Source organism: Musca autumnalis, unplaced genomic scaffold (assembly GCF_047663935.1).
Source record: "Musca autumnalis isolate F117 unplaced genomic scaffold, ASM4766393v1 scaffold_3, whole genome shotgun sequence".
Lineage (NCBI taxonomy): Eukaryota > Metazoa > Arthropoda > Insecta > Diptera > Muscidae > Musca > Musca autumnalis.
Genome location: NW_027411866.1, coordinates 79,249,076 through 79,268,698, shown reverse-complemented (window position 1 = coordinate 79,268,698; position 19,623 = coordinate 79,249,076). Strand labels below are relative to the sequence as shown.

Genomic DNA, 19,623 nt, shown 5'->3' with positions numbered 1-19,623 from the left:
ACGTTCTCATTTTTTTGTAAAAACGTGTTTAGAGAGTGAAAAAAAAAAACAAATAAGATAAAACAAAAATAAAAAATCAACATAAATATTTTATTTGCAAAACGAGAAAAGAATTTCTGAAAAAACTCCAGTCAGTCGCCCGACCAACCAACCATAACCATAAAATAGTATTGATAATTCTTCTTCACTCCCACAATGACGACAATAATAACCGTAGTCGTCAGAGAATGGAACAGGTTTCACGCTAACTTTGAGTTCAATTTTTTTTCACTGAAAGGCAGTGGATGAAATAAAAAACAAAAAAGCTAAAGAAAAACAACAATTAAATATTACTCAGAAATAGTATCTTAGTCATTGGCGGGCGGGTTTAACCAAACGAAAAGTAAAAAAAAAAACATGATATACGTATAAGTACAACTTATAAAACGTGGATACGGAACTTTCGCTTTGGAAGGGAACAGTATGAAAAAGTACAAAGTATAGGCACATATAAAGTCCAACTTATAAAACGTAGATGCGGCCTTTTTTCTTTAGAAAGGAACATAAGGTTGTTTACACTTAATTATTAAAAAATATTTCATTATCATTGTTATATATTTTTTAGCCTTCAATCCCGTTGATCAATGATATGTGGTCAACTTCAATTTTGCTCCCTGTGTTTGCTCTAAAGTCAAGAAAAATTAAGGAATTACTTTAAAATTCATGTCATGTTCGTTTCTCCTTTGTTCTTTGAAATTGGAAGCCGTGAAAGTGGTCATTATTGATCACCTCTGAGATTAGAAAACTCTCCTAAATTGTTCATTCTAAGAATTTACCTCCCATATAGAGTTTTTCCTTGTCAACATTTTTTTCGACACCAAAGATAACATCCAATCACTGCAAATGACAAGAACATGCCAATAAAAACACATACATATCTGTCTACCCATCTGTGTGTCAGTTGTTAATATTCAAAATGCATTTCTCTAATTTACCGGTAGTTTGTTGTTCGCCGCGTTAGGGGAATTGTGATAACAAAATACACGCATGGGTACAATGTTCAGTAAGACAGAAAAAAAACAAGAAAATATAAATATTATTGTTGTACGACGGACTATTAAAATACGCATATACTAACAACATACATACATACATATATTGTACTTTATCTGTCCGTCCAGCGCCAACTATCTAAACTCAAGTGTATTATAATTTCTGTTGGTTTGTGGTTAAATTTATTGACTGCTGCATCAGCGGTAGCTGTTAGTTTTTGTTGTTGTATTTTATTTTTTCATAATTATACAAAATGTAAACATATTTATAATTTCCATTTGAACCATAAAATGAACTCTTATCAATTGGTTTCTTTGTTATTGTTGTTGTCCACTACTACCGCCACAACGTTAGTAGTCACTAAAACAAAAAGACAAACAGGCAGCTCAGACCGACCGACATGCAAACATAGTTGTTTTTGTATGCAAACGATTAAATACTACTTGTCAAGAATGAAAGAAAATAAAAAAATGAAAAAACAATTAAAGCTCTCATAAATAAGTTGTTACATTGCACTTTCTCAAATGCCGTTAGCTTAGCTATTTGTACGAAGCTACATTTGAACATTAAAAAATAGTAAAAGTTTTGAAAATCTTATGAGGGGTTTTAACCTCTTCACTTACGATTACACTTAGATAATGGAAATAGTTACGACTTACCTAGTGGTCGGTTTACTAAATGTTATAAAGCTGAACTCGGAAGTTTGGCTTCTAGAGGAACGCGTCTGAGACATATCGTACTCTGAAGATATGAATAGTTTAAGCGGTGGTGTAGGAAATCAAGCTCAACAACAACTGCAGCTTGCAGCATTGTGATTGTTACAACGAACTGAGGAAGGATCGCACCAGAATTGGTGGTGGGAGGATTAGATTTCCTATTACACCAGTCCATTTAATACAGACATATCTCGTTTTAGTCTTGCTCTAATGACCCGTGCATGGAATAGATGGGGGTAACAATCAGGTGTAGAACTGCCGAGGTAGAGTTGCTGAACGTATACATCCCGCCGATAAATAGCTATACTCCAGGTTATAGGCCCCACATTAGTCCGCTTTTGGATGGTAATAACCGTCTGGAGTAGATCATCAGGAGTTGTGGTAGTAGATGTTACCGGCAACTTTATTTTGTAATTTTGAAATTATAAGCAAATAAAAAATTGCAGTTATTGCTAACGAGAATTGCACTACTGATGTGGAGTTTAAGCCTGGTTCTAATTACCAGTACCCGTATAGTCCCGGTTATAGTCCCAAGATAAGCCTGCTTTTGGAAGGTCACAACCGACTTGCCTCGGGGGGACTTTAATGCTCATCATGCGTTGTGGGATTCCGTCCTCACAATGACCATAGTACTGGCTAAGCAGATTGATAGCACTACGCTGACTGACCCAAAGAGGAGCGCAAGTTATTTCAATCGGCAGTTTTTTTCTGCAGTACTCTATAGGGTGAACACAATGGACCGTGTGAAGTAGCTGTCAATTACGACATCTACCTAACCTAACGTAAGGGTGATGAGATGATCTTGGTTTCTGTACATAGCCAGGACGCCCTCAATGTAATGGGTACTCTACAATAAATAATTCTTAAGAACTGTAGATCTGAACAGTTTGCTGGGTATGGGGGGACGGTAACTAGTATGGACGGGGCTCCCAATATTCTGATATTACACTCTGTTTTTTCTCTGTAAAGTAAATGGGAGCATACGTTCCCATTTACAAAGTTGAGTTTTTGAGGGCAGTGGATTCCGGTGTGAGTGAGGAGTAACGGGAGAGAGAATTGTGTTGCATGTTTTTTTATTTTGAATTAAGGTGTGGTCCATTCCCTTTACCTATCTCTTCTATATGCATCCTGTGGTTTTGGTTAAATCAGTAACCTTGGTGCGGCTGACTTACAACATACATCAATTTTCAATTTCAATTTTATTTCCATTTTATAATGCCTAAAATAACAAATTGCATGACTTAATATAGTAGCTTAAAATTAATAACGAAAGGGTGTTAAACTACTCCAATTAAAACAAAATACTATCATAATAAAGGGTAAAAAACATATAAATTTGCATCTCCTTACAGAAAACTTTTGATTTAAAATGCATGAATTAAAACTACTCCTGGAAGGAGTGGGAGGGATGATCAACTACTCCAAACAAAACTTACAAAGTTTAAGAATTGTAGTAAAATAGTAAAATAAATATGTTATATAAAAAATCTTAAAAGCTTTTTGATTGAGTTGTGACTACTCCAGAACAATATTCAATAACAATAACAAATTGCATGACTTAATATAGTAGCATAAAATTAATAAGGAAAGGGTGTTAAACTATTCCAATCAAAACAAAATACTAGCGGTATTCACTCATGGTGATAGATTTACAACTCTTGTTAATGTACTATATGTACCAGGGTTTTTTACAACGAAGTGTGAATGTCTTTTTTGTGAATATCGTAAACAAATCAAAACATCTTAATGTCGTCGTAAGTCTATCTTTTAGTTTCAGTTTTATTATACTTTTTTCATAAAAAAATTTTGTTTTTTTTCTTGGCCTCCATTCTTTTATTCTTTTTATTTTTCCCATTTTTCTACCCAAAAAACAAAACTCCGACATAAAATAAAACTCACAACAAAGTGATGGCCCAACAATCAGCTGTTCTACACCCTTGTAAAAGTACAATGGAATGTTTACAATACTTTTAGGTCGAGTAAATTAACAACCCTGTGGTAAATTAAACTTTCATGTATTTTGTTGTTGTGGTATTGTAAACACTTGTAGATCTACAATATTAACAAGATGTACAAGATCTACAATGCCACTTTACCAACATGAGTGAATACCGCTACTATCTGGGTAAAGGGTAAGGGTAAAAAAATTAAAACTACTCCAGGAAGGAGTGGAAGGGATGTTCTATAAGGATCAGGGGAGACTTCTCTCATATCGATGAGTGCCCATCCGATTCATATTAGGTCAATGTTATGGGATCTAGTTCTTATCGCCCAGTCAGAATGGCGTGTCTTCCGACACCACTTGTAGAGGAGTTTTACATGACTAAAATACTCAGGAAATGCTGCCTACATTACGCTGATGAACAAAATTTACAGTCTACCTACGAAACATACATTGTTCTTCCTCTAGCTAGTGCTCTTTTTTACTTATTCTCGTCGGATTGTCAAATATTTTTACCAGGCTACCTAATTTATAGCCTTCATTTTATAATGTATACCTACCAGTTGGTGTCTTTTTAGTCCACTTCTCAGAACAAGCCTACATTTAGTAGCATTTAGAAATATTTAACCTCAAACCAGTGATAAACAACCCTTGCTGTATGACAGATAGTTTTTTGTTTACAATTTTTGTTCCAAGTGTGCATGGTTTAGAAAACTAAAAAAGTAGTACCTGCATTACACCAGCAAACCCCTTGTTGAACCACCCACAAACATAAGCCGCACTTATTGTGTTCTTTTAAGTGTTCCCTTATGTAGAACGAACGTCCGTCCTTACATGCAACCATTTTAATAGCCAATAACACTTTCTTACAACAACAAAACATGACAAATATGTTGGGGTATTACAACAAAAGAAAAGTAGGAAATTAGTACAATCTTCCAAAAAACATGGCTAATGTAAGAAAACATAGCAGTCGAGTGTACGAACATAAACAACTAGGTACATATAAGGTTGTATGGAAATTGGTGAACATTTTTATTACGGGACAGACTTCTTCCTCTTCCGTACGTTGTGAAAAAGAAAGAAAAACCAAACACACAATTGTGGAAGAGTTATTTACATAGCCTTAGCATTCAAAGAAATATACTGTATGAATACAATAAAAAATACGTAGATAGGTATACGATTTAAATATCCTGCTTCATTTTTGTCTGCAAGTAGCAGCGAATAATAGACTTTTTCACCTTTGACGGCAATTAACCGTTTATTATTTTTTTTTTATGAAGCTTTTGCTTTTATTACATTTATATTTTCTATATGCCATATACAACAAGAACATAGTACGAGTACCTACATACAAATATCCGTAATCGCATTTCCTCTTTTGGCAAATTATAACTTCTACCACACAACCTCAAAGTCTTCCTCCTCTAATGCTGTTTATGCGACCTACCAAAAAAAGTAAAAAAAACCTCCATGGATTTCTTCATCGTTCCATTCAATAGAGGTATTATAACGAAAAAACAGAAGAAGTAGTAAGGTATATAAGTCTAACATACACATAACCACACTCACGCTCGCATATTTACTACCCATTCATTTTCGTCAAAGGTAAACAAACTCTAAATGTATGAATAGAAGACAGACGGACGGACGGACACAAGACAGATAAGCGCAAACAGACGAGAGCAGTTTACAAACATATTATGATAACAACAACAAAGACAACAAAACTGAAATACAACACAAATCCGATTGTAATGTTTTTGCTATGCTGTTTTTCTGTCATTGTTGTTGTTGCTTGCTCAAGATTTACAAAATGCTTTGAATCATTCGTCGCACATTACGAAATATAGAAACAAAGTTTGGCCATTGGCAATTGTGGATTTGTTAGATTTTTGTGGTATCTGGTACGCGGATTCGAAACAGGTGTTCTACATAGAATTTCATATGTGGTGGGAAATTTTATTGAGCCACATAAATTGGTCCAACGTCCATCATAGATAAGCTTTACCTTTCTTATAAAGGCAGCTTAGATTCGACATGATATCTTACATTTCGTTTAAAATTCTCGATAGAACTCAACTCCATCATAAACTAGGTTACCTGCAGTATCTCTACCAACTTCTGTCAAGAGGCATTCTTCGTTTGATCTGCTCTTTGTGCGAATAGTAACATTCGATTTGTAAATAGGGTTGCTGTAGCGAAAAATTCTTAAGGTTGGAGGTAAACAATGATGTTTCCCCCGATTCCCTTGATATTTCCATCGAAGAATAGTACTGTACAGTTATATGCATATATTACATGCATCCATGTAATCCTTTTTTTATAACCTCGGCCTTTAGGGTAACGATAAAAAATGTGCTTCATCGAAAAAATGTATGTTTGGATGAAATCCAGACAATTTAGCCATGTTCGTCGGTCTTTCTTGCCGGTTGGAGCGCACGATAACTCTTAAAAGGATCAACCGATTTGGTTATCGTAATAATTTGTGCATACTTAGATCAAGGCTGGCGGATGGGTAGCCTCCGACAGACCTAATCTAAAGTGTCTCTTAAACTTTGGTGATCTGTTCAACTGTCAGTCTGCTGGAATCCTTTTGATCCCCCGTTGACCAAAAATGGATCGGGTTAGTTGCCCTAAAATAAACAACCACGACAAACAAACTAAAAATAATAAATTTACGTTACAGGTCCTAAATACCCACTACCAGCGTTGTCAAAGGACAACGATATAACCAAGATGGATATAAACCAGTCTACGGCTGACAGGAACGATTTTTTTGGGCGCGGACGGCATACAAGTGAATCTTAAAACTATTAAAGATAGCTTAGAGCAACAAAGTGGGAAACTTATCGTCAACTGGCAAGATTTGCTTCAGAAGAGCAGAACCATGACATACCCCATCAAATGCCCAGCTGGACACCACGGTGATCCCGGCCAAAGTCTACTAAGGAAGATGAGAGAAAAGCAATGGAGGAAGAGAGTTTGGACAAAGATGCTCAACTGACACCAAACCCAGTTCCAGCTGATCCTATATCGGAAGGAAGCTTCGACACTGGTGAATGACTCTAAGGGCAGATCTGCCATAGAAGTCAAAGATACAAAGCAATTCAAATATGATGTACTCTATTTACTATTCGTGGGGTCAGAACAAATTTGCATACAGAGAAAAATGACTTCTTCATCAGAAGCGAACTTACCCCCCTCAAGATATTCCTTTCTGACCCTGTAGCTGCTCAAACCAACGGTTCTAAGGAAGCTGGGGTTGCAAGCAAAAATAGAATTGAAAAACCTACTTCCCCAAAGCAGAGAGGAGGAGTCAATCTCTGTTCCAAGCCAAGCCCAACCCAGAAGGGAATGAAGAAGGCTAAAGACCTGCCCCTAAACCCAAATACATCCGTAAAGGAGAACAATTGGTGAAGGGGTCTGACTCTAAGCCCAACACAAACCCTAGGAGCGAGGCCAAAGTGGAGGAAAAATCTGATTTAGGAACCTCCACATGCTGCAAAGAAGTGAGGACGTTGGGCCAACTGTAAAACAATCCTCTTCTGAGAAAAATTACAAAGTTTCACAGTGAAACGGGTTCGATCTTTCGAAGGCCCCCAGCCTTCACAAAAGAAGACGATGGGAAAAAGCGAGCTTATGCCAAAACGACCGCGGAAGACCTTCGAAACCCTGCCGGCACCAACTAAAATGACTGATGAACACGATAACTTTACGAGTTGAGTATCTGATTCATCCGAAAATTACACGTCATAAAATGTCTTCCAAACATACATTAATTTTGTGGAAGCTCTGATATAGGACAATAACTTTGAGTACCTCCCCGCTAAGGTTGGACAAAATATTGGGAGATCCAAAGTTTGAACCAAATCGGTTGTTCCGTTCAAGATATATCGAGCTTACCATTTTAGTGATTTTTTTTAACTTTTGAGCCAGCTTCGAACTAAGTTTTGATAAAATATTACGAAGAGTATATTTTGGACCGAATCGCTTGATCCATTCGAAGTTATCGTGGCATTTTCTCAGGAAGTATTGACTTGCCCCATGAAAAAACTTGTACCGTCGTACGTGGGGCATCGAGTATAACCTGCTTCAATGAAAATTAATACGATTTGAGAGGAGGACTTAAACAGCACATTTCCCAAACTTTTGTGTAGGATGTACCTAAAACAGTGGACCGATACAGTCCATATTCCAACCTGAATTATATTACGATGTGCAGAGTATGGACCGATATTACCCACATTCAAACTTGAACTAAGTTTGGACAAAACATTACGAATGCCAAATTTTGGACCAAATTAGTTGATCCGTTCGAGAGTTATCGTGCCAGGCAGGCAGATGGATGGTCGCACATGGCTAAATCGACTACAAATTGTCTAATTGAAAGGTTATTCTGGAAAAAAACCCAAAGAACGTTTTCTTTATTTTGAAAAACTTTTCAGAGTATTATTAAGTTATTAAGATGGTCAGAATTTAGGGACATGCACTCGTACAAGTTGTGTTTGCTTTTAATTGCGTTTCATCCATAACGATATCATTTTTCAAAAAATATTTGTTTTAAATTCTCTTTGTTCTCTTTTTCTTGTGAAATTAGCTCTGCATCTTTTTTCCTAGAATAAGCATTACAACATCTCTTTATCCGCTTTGGGGAGAATGATAATAACACCAAAAGAGCAAATGACCTTGATTTCAATTTTTTCTATGACTGACTATTTGAATGAAATCAATAGGCCTATGAGAGCTGGCTGGTTTGTGTCATTAATGTAAGCTTATACGGTTTGATACGTTTTTGATTTGACCTTCTTAGTGTTGTTGTTCTTTTTTATCTTTTTCGATAGATTCAAGTGGTACTTATGCGGCCCTTCAAAAGAATGACAGTACAACTCCCCCTACCTCTTATTGAGTGTGTATGTGTGATGGACAATGTTATGGCACCATTGAGAATAATGTTTCATCATAAGTTTAGGCAGAAGCTATGGTTTGCCTCAATTATGTGAAAAATATGTAAAACATAATCATAATCCAATTCAACAGCAACAACAACTAATGAGTGCATAGTGAATCCAACACTTGCTACCAAAGTGGATGGGATAAACGCCTAGACGAGTGAGTAGATGCAAAACAAAAGTGCAACCAACCAGCCAGCCTTAGTAGTTAAACCATCATCATCATCAATGTTCAGCATTTGAAGGAGACACGATTATTGTTTTTGCAATTGTTATTGGTATTGTTGTTCATAAGCAGCAGCAACAACAAAATGTCTATCAAGTGCATGGATGGATGGTTGACTAGATGTGCTAAACTATGTATATGCTTATATTGAAAGGCCGCCCGACCGGCCAATCGACTATGCATTCAACTAGCAATCATTTGGCCAGCCAAATGTCTGTCCACTTTGTTTTTTCCATGCGATAGACATAGAGCGATAAATGATTAACTTGCCATACAAGCACTTGAAATGAATGTTTTGCTTAGCGCTCAATTGTATTATATGACGACGGACGACGACGCTGAGGATGATGATGTTGACTTTGCCCGGTGATGATGATGATAGCTGTTGTTCGTTCATTCTGTTGTGGTAACAACAGTAACTGCTGTGCCATAAAATGTTTAAGGTTTTTTTTTTTTTTGCATTTTGTTAGTTATAAACCACGAATAATTATCATGATCATCGCCGCAGGCATTAGAATATGGTGATGTGGTCCAGAATAAAACTGGTACAACAGAAATATACTATGAAAAGCGTTGATGAGCAACAGCGTTTATAATGGTTGCATTAGCTTCTGCCTTTGCAGCGTCACACTGTTGAAAATATTGTTTACAATAACTTGTAAAAAAAAATGCAGGCTGGCTGAATGATTGACTGGCTGTCAGCTAGTGAGACATTCAGTCATCACAAAGAAGACACATCAAACGTGTAGTATTCACATGAATTCTCACTTTTCCACCAAAAAGAAAAAAAAAATCACTGAGTCGATCAATAAATTCCTCCATATTATCTCTGACTGCCTTCTGCCCAACCATCAAGTTGCCTTCCACCATTATTAAAGAATATCACATTCGTTGGCAATGCTTGGGTGGTGCACACGTAGGAGGGTTAGTTGCAGCCAACAAATTGTTATGAAGTGTATTTGTTTAATGGAAAAAATTTGCTTGAATTAAAAGGGGTACAATGTCTAGTATCAACGATAAATATGGACCAGAGTACGGGGTAGATGGAGGGAACAGCAATTTAAATGAAATTGCGTCTTTATCTGGAATGAATGTTAAATGATATAAATATGAATACGACGGACGATACGATACAGAAAACAACAAGAAAGGCATACTCATTCACATGCTGCAATGAATAGTTGCGGAGATTCGTGGAAGAGTTAATCAATCAATCAAACCAAGATGCCTTTCTTCCACAAAAGAAAGGTAGCCAGTCAAGTCAATTGCTTATAAAACATCTTTATAAGGTGTTGTTATTGTTAATTGGTGACAAATTTTTATTTTCCGCTTTTTAAATCAATTGAAGCAAAAGTAGGCCAATGATGACAAATGTATTTAGCAGTAATGGGTCAACGATCAGCACACATGACCCAGGAATGTGTTCGGTGATAGAAAGAAATATGGAAAACATAATAAAAATACAATAACAGCTACGACATCTAATGAGTGAATAGATTCCAATAGCATAGGGTAATGAGAGTAATAATGTTACATGTGGTTTGTATTTCCCAAATAAGCAATGGTATATTTCAACTTTCTCTTGCCAAGGACACAAGCTCAATATCCAGCGTGAAAGACGAAGATCTATAATAGATGCCATTAAAAAATGTTTGCTGAACACCTAGAAGTGGAAGTCAAAAAAGAGAGAGGGAGAGAGAGGCAATGAATATGTTTTAATAGATAACACCAACATACAGTTAGTCAACTAAATTATTGCAAAACCAAAATTATTAAAAAATTTTAAATAAAACATCATTTTATTTGTATAAATAAATATCATTATTAATATTTTTGTTAACAATACAATTCTTACACATGTTTATTAATATAATAAAATAAAAGGTAGCTAAATTTCACTAAACATTTTCTTAAAATTAACAAAAATTAGTACAACTCATTATTTGCACTGTCAACTAAAGAATTGCAAAGTTCACAACTTTTCAGTTTTTCACGGTATTTTTCGAAAACTTGGTTTTAATATTTCCTATGCCCATATTTGGCATCAAAAACAGATTGTTAACGTATCTGAATTTAATAAATAAGTTTCGGAATGTCATATTCCAATGGTATTTTTTAGCCATTATTCTTTATTGCATTTTATTTAGTCCCCCAGGGTAGTGGGCGACCTATTCCCGACTTTTTTCTTCAGGTGTATCCATGAATTGTCGATGTTGGGTTAATATTTAGGCTTTGGACTGGGGTGTCAATGACTTTGGTGCAGTTGTATATCAACCAAGTCCAACATAAATACGATTTATGCGTAGGGTCGTTGTCTTGGTAGTATTCATATTGCAATTTCTTGCATTTTCAGGGTCAACAGGTCCAATTTTCTTGACGTTTTTGGTTAAATAATTTTTAAAACACGTAAATAAACGTACTCCGTCATTGTTTCTTCCAAAATCAGGATTTTACCAACGTCACTGCTTGGTATACAACCCAATACCATACTTGACAGTTTTCCGAACTTTGCGGTATGTATTAAATTCTTGTTTTCCATGACTATAAAGGGGTTTTGCAGTACTTTTTGAGGCCCACGTGATAGTACAACATAATTTTAGTCTTATCAGAAAATATAACGTCATCCCAATACTTAAGGTGGCATGAAAAGTTGTCTGTAACAAGTCTGAATAGTTTCTATATGTTGTGCTGGCAGGGCAATAGTTTTTACAGAGACACTCATGATGAAGGGTTGTTATTATGTAGCACTTTTCTGACTTTTCCATGTGAAACACTTACTCCAAATTCTATTTTGATTAGAAAAAGCAATTATCTGGTGTTGCTTTGGGGTCTTTCGTTAATTTCTTTAATCAGTCTCCTGCCAATTCGTGGATTTACTACTTTTGGCCTACAAAGTGACGTCTTTAGTTTGAACCTGCCTTATCTCTCGGTGCGGTATATGATGTTGCATATAGTTATCAGCTTATGAGAGGTGATTTTAGCGATTTCTCAGGCGAATTTACCATTATTATAATTGGAATAGACCAAATGTAGCATATTTTCCGAAATCCGTTTACCTGAGTTTCCCTTTTTCTGAATATACCGCCTATGTTACACACAAAACAATTAATTTATGATCAAAAATTATGGATCTACATGACCACATACCATAAAATCATAAAAATCCTTAATTGAAAAAAATCGCTGGGAAAATCCCACGATTTTATTGCAAATTCATTAATTTTGCAATTATTTAGTTGACACCACAAAAACCAGGTACATATACTTTTTGTCCGTTGTTTTTGTAATTTACGACTGATTTTTGCATTTTTTGGCTGGATGTTGTCATTAACAGGTAAAACAACAGATATGCACAAAAAAACCCAACATTATTGAAAGAATTTCTTGTAGTAATTCCTAATTAAAAATCTAAATGTTTATCAATTCATCGTTTGCAATAATATAGTTGACTAACTGTATTCTCTTGGCATCGAGCCTTTTTTGGAATTGGATAACTAAAAGGGTTCATTCGACATTGGTTATATGAACTATCGACTACAAGTAGGTCAACTCGTTTTTTTTAACGTCATTCTTCTCAACAACCTTCTGCTTTTAACACCTTTCATTCTATCTTTTTTTGTCTACTTACGGGATGAACCACAATGGACTTAAAACCTAAAACTTAACCTAAATCTACACTAATAGCCTGAACATCCATAATATTGGCACCACCGACGTGCAGCCATATCCGTCCATTGCTAAGGAGAAGTAGACATTTTGGCTTGTTTTGGCTGTCAGTCTTCTGGTCGAGAGCATTTTACAGCGACATAATCAGCCCAATCATGAACATCATCTCACCGTGAGTTTTCTCACTCTCGCCTCCTCCCTTATTATAAACATCATAAGGGAGAACAAAACTCACGTTCGTGAGAAAAGTGGCTATCATAAATGTAAAAAAGTGCGAAACTGAGGCAATTTTCTCTCACTACAGAAATCAAGGTGAGTTGAACAAAAAAATATAATTATGCACATTATTTTATAGAAAAAATCGACAAAAACGAATATATTGCATTTGTAATGATAACACTGTAACACAAAATGCAACTCAAAGTCTGGGTGTGGAAAATTTCTTTTGGAGATGAAAGCCCTTGATGAGTATACTAAAACCCAAAAGGAAAAACAAAACATAGTTTAATTCTGAACCAAACCCGATTAAATGTCAAAAAGGACAATGAAAATGGGACTAAATCGATTAGTTGTCAAAGAGAACATTACCTAAAATCTTCTGAGCAACATTTTCGTAGATTATTTGGCTGCAGAAAAATCTCATCTTGCGGTACATTCACTATGGTTCAAGAAATAAAGGACGAAAAGGACATGAAAGGCATTGATTTGACTGAATACATGTTGCCTCAAAACGAAGCTACAACAACGCCAAACAGAGATATGGAGCTATTTTTCCAAGTATTTTAGGGAAAAAATCAAAAACTTCATCGCGCGATATCTCATAAACTTGACCTATGGCGAAATTTTCCTTTTGTGTTCTTAGTATACTCATCAAGGGCTTTCATCTCCAGATGAAATTTTCCACCCCCCAAAAATGCTGCTGCACAGTGTAATCAATTGAATTTACATATTTGTGTTTTACGATGAAAGTAACAAATAAAAAATAATTAGAAATTCTTTTGGAAACTATACATGTTCATCAGTGTATCAATTAACCCCTTTCTACAATTGTTGTTCCTTACAAACTTTGCGGCAACTCAAGATGATAAGTGACATATCGTAAGTGCCTTTGAATTGTTCTTTGTTCGCAAAGGTTCCCAGCAAATTATTCGATGCCAAAGATGCTATTCAAGCATGAGTGCAAGTGACATGTCAAATTTTTACCACCTTCGCCCATTCTTTTAAGAAGGCTGTGACCCCCAAAAGATCCAAATCTTTTTGGATGGCATCTTCAATAATCCAGTGCAATGGTATTTTAAACAACACCTTGCCATGGCATCTCTACCAAACCTTTGGCATGTCATATGCCACGAACAAGAAGAAGTCGAGGAAGGATAAGTTCATAAAGTAAAATAGTATAAATAAAAACATAACAAAAAGAAAGATAACATTATATTATTCTTATTGAAATTGTATTTAAAATGCATAAAATTGTTTCAAATGTTGAAGAAAGGAATAGGAATGGGACCTAATGCTGGAGAAAATATCGGATGTTTCACGTATTGTATTTATTTACATCGCATGGAACAACTTCCACAAAAAGTTGCTTTTTTTCTTTGTATTCCTCAACGTTTGTCGTTTCGGCCATCATCCAAAATTCAATAACTAAACATTTTCATTTCTTTTTGCCATTTAATGACCTTTAGGCAATATTTGTTCACTTTTTTGCAAATTGCAGAAATTCTTCGGGTATAAATAATTTTTTCATTTCATTTCATTTATTCATCAATTGTAATATAAAAAAGCCAACATGGCCAATAACTTATATTATCTTACTACAATATCCAAACACCAAGAACTTAGAAGTAAATAATTAAAATTAAATATATATATAAATACATAAATAAAATATATACATAAATACTATGCATTCTATGATTAATGACTATCAAAGGAATTCATTGAAATACAAATATAAATAGACTCCCTATTCATAGCCACTAACCACTGCACTTCACTTAACAAATGTTAAGAAAAGTGGAGGGGAGATGAGCAAGGGACGTCCCTACACAATAAATGCTATGTTTCACTCAATCACTAGAGTGAACATAGAAGGTCTACAGGAACCACATCCATAAAAAAGTCCAAAAAAAAAACAAACAATATAAATATGGCTCCCCAGCCACAAAAATCACAAGTATATATGTATACCCTGTAACTAGTGACTAGTAAACAAACATTAATCTACATTAATCTATTAGAGAGATGCTCAAAACACCTTCTCTTAAAAACAAAGGTGGAGAAAGCAAAATTACGTAGGTCAAGAGGTAACCGATTCCAAAATCTTGCAACCCTAACAACAAAAGAATGCTCTCCTATCCACGACGAAAATATAGGAAATGACAATTGAGGATTCCTAAAGTATCGATTAAACACAAACTTATTAAAGAGGGGAGAGTTGACGTCCTTCATTATCCTATAGTGGCATAAAAGAAGGCGATATTCAACATACTTGTCAAAGGACAACCCCAGGAATTTAACAACAAATTGCGAAACATGGTCACCACGTCGCAAACCAAACACATATCGCACAATAGAATTAACAATCTTATGAACACGCAGCATTTGAGAAGAACTAGCTCCAGAAACAACCTCCAAACAGTAGTTTACATGAGACATCAACAACGACATAGCAACTTTCCGCCTAACATTAAGGGGTAAATATACTTGGAGACTATAAAGCCTCCTAAGCTGAAAGCGAACACGAGACAACAGAACATCAATATGCGTTACAAAACTAAGCTTAGAATCGATGACTACACCCAAGCACCGAATCTCACCAACAACATTAACAACAGAAGAACTCACACAGATATTAGGAATTACAGAATTAACAGGCGTATTAAAAACAACAGCTTCAGTTTTATCCCAGTTGATAGACAAACCATTAGAGGAGATCCAAAGTGATAGCGATTGTAGCACAGAATTTGCTAAATTCTCCAGATTCAAGAGATTTACACTCCTGAAGAAAACATGGATGTCATCCGCATACATAAAAATACTACAGCCAGAACCTGCAATTGAATCCACAATGTCATCGATAAACATTATAAACAAAAGGGGCCCAACATCACTAACATCAGACCGAACACCCCTATGCTCCACAAACTGGGACCTACCCACTAGATATGAAGAAATCAACCTACAGGCAGAAAGAGAAAAACCAAACTTATGCCTCAACTTGTGGAGCAGAAGGCCATGATCAACGGAATCAAAGGCCTTGGACAAATCAAGACCAACAAGTAAACCAACATCAGAACCATTGAAAACATCGCGAATAAGATCAGTGAGGCATAACAAATGCAAAGTACTACTATGGCCATGTCGAAACCCATACTGGGAACTACTCAAACACTTACGGTCATCAATAAACTCTACAATAGAAATTTTAACATACATATCTGTCAAAACAAAAAACCACTGTTACAGATGTTGCCACATATCAAACATTTATTAATTTTTTATCAATTACCAAGTATTTTTAGAAATATTTATTTGATTTAAAATAAAGTAGGGTTTTATAAAAAAATTCTGAATTTAATTATTGCAAAATTATTTGTAAATAATATAACTGTATGGTAACACATATTATATTTTCAAGGGTTCACATAATGCGGCACTATTTTCTATTTTCCAACTTGTGAACCCTTCTTCACTTTTTTCGCTCCTCCCTTGTCGTTTGTGATAAGTCGAGAAGTGAGAAGTGAGCTGCAACTCACTCGTGAGAAGCTCCCTACGTGAGTGTTCATGATCGCTATGAATAAGTGCTCGATTGTCCTGTCGCGACGATTAGCCAGGAAAACTCGCGATGTCTTGTATAGACTGTTAATGACTTCGACACCAATTTGAAGGAAGGCACTGTCAAACTGACGATAAACCTGATTCGTCATCGCAGAAACAATGGCAATCTGAAGACCGGTTTCGAATAGCAACCAGTGAATTTCGCGGATTCTCCCGTCAAGGTCAGCTCTGTTGAAGATTACCACCCGAAGGTCGTCATTGGATGCCATTGGAGCCGTTCTGACGTATGGGTTTTTTGCGCCATAGACCATCCGCCTTGGAGGTCACTTTTCCAGAGGAGGTATTTTCTCCTTAGCTTTATGCTCCATGACAACTGCATAGGAAGCCGATGGGTTGACCGTCTGAAAAATAATCGTCTTCTTGGGCGAAGGTTATAGACCTTCGGAAGAACGAACACGCTTCACAGATTTTTGCTGTGGAGCATTGTTCGTCTTTCCAGATGATGATGGTTTCTCTGCGGTGGTTTTGTTAAGTAGTGAACTCATTAGTTTTTTCAAGTTCTTTCTGGCTCGCGTTCAGCTTCGGAACAGATTTCGAAATCTAAATTCTAAATTCTTTCAAATTTCTATACGAAGCTCAGAATACTTTTGATGAAGAGAACCTCTCTCTCAGAATGCAGTTTAGCGTCTCATCCCACGACCTTGCTAAGATACGTAACATCACGTTTATAGTGCTTCGTATCCGAAGCTTCTCGGGCAGGCCCGTCCTTTCAGTCACTGACCGCTGTTGGAGTCTCCTTGGATTCTCCATCGTCGGCAGTAATTTCGTTGCACTCTGCCTTTGAAGTCTTTTATCGGCATGTGTCGATATTGTACCAGTCGGAATAGAAATTGTTGCCGTTTGATCGTCAAGATCCATGCTATTTTCGTTAATGTCAAACTTATCCTCCCTAGTAGACGTGGCCGGGATCACCGCGGTGTCCAGCTCGTCGTCCGGGTTAGATTGAGCAGCATCCAATTTGGGTTTTAAACAAGTATTGTCAATTAGGGTTTTAAAGAAAGAAGTATTGCCAATTTGGGTTTTGAAAAAGGATTGCCAATTTGGGGTTTAAAGATGTATTGCCAATTTGGGTTTTAAAGAATTATTGCCAATTTCCAATTTGGGTTTTGAAAAAGGATTGCCAATTTGGGTTTTTAAAAAGGACATTTATTGGCTCGATGTTCATTTGGTGATATGCAATATAACACCCGAGGTTCTAATTGCCTTAGAATCGTAGCGTGCAAAAGTGCCGGCTGCAGTTCCCGCACTACAGGATCCAATGGATGAAGGAAGGCCTGTGGAGCTTAATGGTTTGCTCGGTTTGTTATATAGAAGGTCTTTAGTAGGTAAAGAGCCAATAATTTATTGCTTCTCAAAGATGTTCCTATCGATTCTTTAACTTTTTATTAACAAAATGACAATTAGAAAATCAGAAAAATTAAAAGTTCTACGTTAATTTTTTAACCAAACATCAGGTGTCATACAATTAAAGCAGCCAAGATCACCCATATACGTTAACGTGACTGCAACAACAACATATGTTCTCTTTGTTCTCCGTTGTCGTGGTTTAGCAAAGGAAAGACTCGCTCAGAGAGACTAATGCACAAAATATTTTGAGCACCACCGAATTAAAGTCTCATCAGAAGAGGGAGAGGGAGAGAATTTCATGAGAGTCACAGAAAAACATCAACAAATAAGAAAACAAAGATAACAGAGAATGACAATTCAACACTTTACAACACTGATTTCTGTTGCAGCTCGTCGTATTTTGTATTCTTCTTCTGCTTCTTTTATTACTTGTTTTCTTCAATTGAAGCGCCGCAAAAAATGCAGTACATATTAGTTTAACAATAAGAGGAAAACGCAACAAATTTTAATTTATTTACATGAACTGAAATTACAACAACAATTTAATATATTTGTTTCAACATTTACCCGTATAACCCACCCACCATACCAGCACAATTAATAATTCCCACATACTACAACAACTTTCTTTGCGTATATGTATTGCATTTTTTGTTCTTTTTTGTTAATGTTTTATACTAAAACGATAAATATGTGCGCCTAGATATGCTATTCACTTGTTTTAAATATTTCTGGAATAAAAGAGAAATATATCGAAAAAAAAACTAAAAAATTAAGTTCAGTATGAGAATAAACGCATTTGATGATTTGCTGATTGAGTAAATGATTTGTGGTGGAATTGCTTTGCTGACGATGTAGACAGTAATAATGGTTATGGTAATAATGAAGATGATTCGTCGTTAATTAAGTTAAATAACCATAAACGAAACTATAGAAAAAATGGAAACTTCCACTTATTTATTTTTTTTTTACTCAAAATTTGTCTTGCACTTTTTTGTATATTTTAGAATTCGGTCACTTTTTGTTTGTATATTATTTTTCCTTGTTTTTCTTTTTTATCTCTGTTTTTTATTCATTTCATTAAACACAACGCACTTACTTTCATCAATCGGATTGCTTGCACATAAATTTGTGCTGTAAATAACTAGAAAAAGTGTAAAAATTCCCACAAAACCAGCACCACCGAATTTCGCCATCGTTTACGAACAATTAAAACGAACGAGTTAATTAAAAAATATTTAATAATTTCTTCTCTTCGTTTTTTATTATTCTTTTTCTTGTTTGTTCCGTATAAATTTATAAATTATTTAACGCCGACACCGACCAAACTGAACTGAGAAATTGACGGCTAGGGATACGCAAGTGGACTTTCGATTAATCGACTTGTTGGTATGAACTCTCGAAAATTCGTAGACGGCTTTTGGTCATAGAGAAAAGAAAAAAATCGACATTCATGCTCGACTTTCGATTTTCCCACACGCTATTTTTTATACGACAACTTTTGAAATGACGCCCTCTGTTGACAACAATTTATGTGCGTTCCCGTACTTTTCTAATGGGCCAAATACATACGGTCCGTTGTGGGACGCGTTGCGCGTTGAAAACAACAACCACATGAAAAATGTGTATGTGATGCCAAGTTTTTTGTTCTTCGCTCAACGCGCCGTATGTGCAGCGGTTGCGGATGGGTGTTGTAATCGTGAACAAACTTGGCATCACTTACACATTTTGCATGTGGTTGTTGTTTCCAACGCGCGACGCGACTCACAACGGACCGTATGTGCCGGGGCCAATACACATTTTAATGTGGTTGTTGTTTTTAACGCGCAAAGCGACGCACAACGGATTGTATGTGCGGGGTCCTTTAATGGTAAAAGTAGTAAAAGAGCGCATGAGTTA

The 19,623-nt window shown here is 35.9% G+C and overlaps 1 protein-coding gene and 1 long non-coding RNA gene across 5 annotated transcripts in view; both read right to left on the bottom strand.

The window, feature by feature from the left end:
- Positions 1–19,336, bottom strand: part of l(1)G0289 (plexin domain containing lethal (1) G0289) — a 69,428-nt gene extending 50,092 nt beyond the window's left edge. The window contains exon 1 of one of the 4 annotated variants that reach the window (XM_073972062.1): positions 18,824–19,336. In XM_073972062.1, coding sequence (XP_073828163.1) covers positions 18,824–18,920 — 97 coding nt within the window. In that variant the 5' untranslated portion in view covers positions 18,921–19,336. The remainder of the gene's footprint in view (positions 1–18,823) is intronic. The other 3 variants (XM_073972064.1, XM_073972061.1, XM_073972063.1) reach the window with 3 other exon arrangements.
- On the bottom strand, positions 5,000–10,601 carry LOC141396524 (uncharacterized). Its single transcript, XR_012411183.1, has 2 exons — positions 7,662–10,601; positions 5,000–7,620 (listed from the first exon to the last, which is right to left on the bottom strand). It is a non-coding gene; the product is annotated as an uncharacterized lncRNA (long non-coding RNA).
- Positions 19,337–19,623: the final 287 nt, after the last annotated feature.